This window comes from Cynoglossus semilaevis, chromosome 19 (assembly GCF_000523025.1).
Source record: "Cynoglossus semilaevis isolate Cse_v1.0 chromosome 19, Cse_v1.0, whole genome shotgun sequence".
Classification (NCBI taxonomy): domain Eukaryota; kingdom Metazoa; phylum Chordata; class Actinopteri; order Pleuronectiformes; family Cynoglossidae; genus Cynoglossus; species Cynoglossus semilaevis.
Genome location: NC_024325.1, coordinates 13,278,194 through 13,280,899, shown reverse-complemented (window position 1 = coordinate 13,280,899; position 2,706 = coordinate 13,278,194). Strand labels below are relative to the sequence as shown.

The following is a 2,706-nucleotide window of genomic DNA, read 5'->3' as shown; positions in this document are numbered from 1 at the left end:
ATAAATATTTACCTAATGTTTGTGAAATAAGTCCATGTCTATAAGAAACTAGCATATTGGACAAAATGCTTTACTAAAGCAGACAAATTTTTTTTTATAAAAAATTCTTTAAGTTAATATTGGACAAAAATTAGACAAAATTTTTTTTATAAAAAATTCTTTAAGTTAATAGAATTTTTTTAATGTTTTTCAAAATATATTCAATATATTGCAAAACCTAAGGTTATCTAAAAAATAAAAATAAAAAAGTCAAATGAACAAAGAGAAGAAGAAAATAGCTAAAATATATTAAACTAAAATTAAAAAAAATTAAACTAAATGTTGGTTATAATAGCTAAAATATAGTAACAAGGATATTGCAAAAAAATTAAACTAAATGTTAGTTATAATAGCTAAAATATAGTAACAAGAAAATAAAAAAACAAAAAAACTGAAAAGTGTGAAACAGTAATTATTAAAATAGTTATTAAAAATTATTATTAAAACTTAAAGTTAAATGATTCAGTAAAAAAATGAGCACAACATTGTATATTAAAATCATAAACTGATCATGTTTTTCCTAGTCCGCTGTATTATCCAAATATTTTTTTTCCCTCTTTATGCACAAACACGAGTACAGTGTTTTGACTGTACTCGTGTTTGTGCATGAAAAGAAATAGAAATAACATTTAAGAGAGTCACCTCCCCTCTGCTGCTGGTGCTGCTAGTGGTGGTGGTGCTGTTTTATTGAACCAGAAGGAGGAGAGTTGAGAATCTAATGAGATGGACCTGTAAAGGAGGATCATGGAACAGAAGGGTGTCAGCTTTCCTGAGGTCCTTCATCAGAACAGACCGACTCCACAGCAGAAGCAGCAGAATGAGAGCTTCGTCAGCTGCAGCAGCCATGATCCTGCTCCTCATTCAAGGAGCAGCACCAATCTGCACAGGTGACCAACACACACACTTTACTACATACTTATCATTAATACTAAATTATTTTAGAAAAAACTGATACATGTAAAAAACTAAAAAAGTTTTATTCTATTTTACACAACAATGTTTATTCTTGCTTTGAACATATGCCAATCATTATGCTAAAAGTGACCATTTACAGCAGAATTTGTCAGTGTATGTTACATTATTTAACATTATTATTTGTTTTGGCAGCTGCTCTTTTTGACTTAAGGTCAATTGTTAAACATTTGCATCTGTGGAATATTTTTAATCCGATATTATTTTGGTGAGTCAATGGTTTCATTTTTATTAACTATTAACTATTACTATATTAACTATTAGCTTTTATTAATTATTATCTATTTTTCTACATACTCAGCTAAAAAGTAAATATTCTGCTTAAAATAAATTTACCTTTTTTACATTTTTGCCTTTGTTATAATTTTCTATTTGTTTATGTTTTTTTATTAGACCATTTTCTGTTTGTTCTTCAGGTAAAAAGTAAAAAATCCCAAAACAAAACAGTGATTTCATACAAAATATTAACTATGTTAGACATTAGTCAGAATAAACATTCTTCAATGTTTGTAACGTGCATTTTTAAAAATTAAAATTTTCTTGTATTATCTGAAAAATATTATTTCCTTTCCTCCAAACTGACATTCAAAATACATGATTGTTTACGGTTATGCTTTAATTGCATTTAACAGATTAATGTATTAAATTTTGTAATTGTTTCTTTAATTTTAAATGCCCAGCTAAGCGTCTAGGCAGCAGCACAGGAAGGTTTGCCAACGCCACACTGGTGCGTCTGTCGGAGTTTCTAAGTGCTGGTTATAAGAAAGGAGTGAGACCAGTAAAGGACTGGAGAACATCTACTATTGTTGCCATTGACCTCATGGTTTACTCCATTCTCAATGTGGTGAGTCCATTCAACTTGTTTTGTCTTCATTAATTCATTCAGTAAAAAAGATGAAAAAACAAACAAACAAAAAAAATCATGCAGCATAATGCTTTTGTGCCTTTATTTGCTGCTACAGGATGAAAAGAACCAGGTTTTGACGACATATGTGTGGTACAGACAAGTAAGAAAGAATACTGTGTATTTACACTTTGACTACTGGGTTAACTACAACAGTAAATATACAGAACTTTTTTTTTTTTCAAAACTCTATATTTTGATGAGAAACATGCAGAAAACAATGTTTTCATCAAAACGTTCAACATCTGACCATAAAGTAAGGTTTGGCCAAAAAAATCCCAGTTTTTTTTATTTCGAAACACTATATTTTTTATGAGAAACACAGAAAAGATAAATTTTTTTAAAAAAAATAGCCAAAAAAAGACTAATTATTGTATTTTCTAAAAATTTCAGAAAATATTTTAGAAATATTTTTTTAGAAAAATTTTTTCATAAAACATTTTAGAAAATTATTTTTAGAAATTTTTTTTTTCTAAAAACAAAAAAAATTCAGAAAACACTTAAAAAAATGTTTTCTAAAAATTTTCTGATTTTTTTTTTTCCTAAACATTTTCTGAATATTTTTTTAAATATTTTTTCAGAAATGTTTTAGAAAAAGATTTTTCAGTGGCGCTTTGAACCAGAGCCAATCTCTCTGTCATTGGTGTGGAACCCCAGGGTTAACCTCCTGGGCAAGTTCGGATCTCAGTTTGGGCGGTTGGTACCATCCAGTGGACTATGAATATTTCAAAAATCACCCAAAACATGCCTTACTTACCATACCATCTTACCTTACCATCGTGAAAAAATCC

At 28.5% G+C, this 2,706-nt stretch overlaps 1 protein-coding gene across 1 annotated transcript in view; it reads left to right on the top strand.

The window, feature by feature from the left end:
* Positions 1–717: 717 nt before the first annotated feature.
* The window catches only part of htr3a (5-hydroxytryptamine (serotonin) receptor 3A), a 5,445-nt gene continuing 3,456 nt past the window's right edge, over positions 718–2,706 (top strand). The window contains exons 1-3 of the mRNA XM_008333085.3: positions 718–926; positions 1,692–1,855; positions 1,974–2,018. Coding sequence (XP_008331307.3) covers positions 758–926; positions 1,692–1,855; positions 1,974–2,018 — 378 coding nt within the window. The 5' untranslated portion in view covers positions 718–757. The remainder of the gene's footprint in view (positions 927–1,691; positions 1,856–1,973; positions 2,019–2,706) is intronic.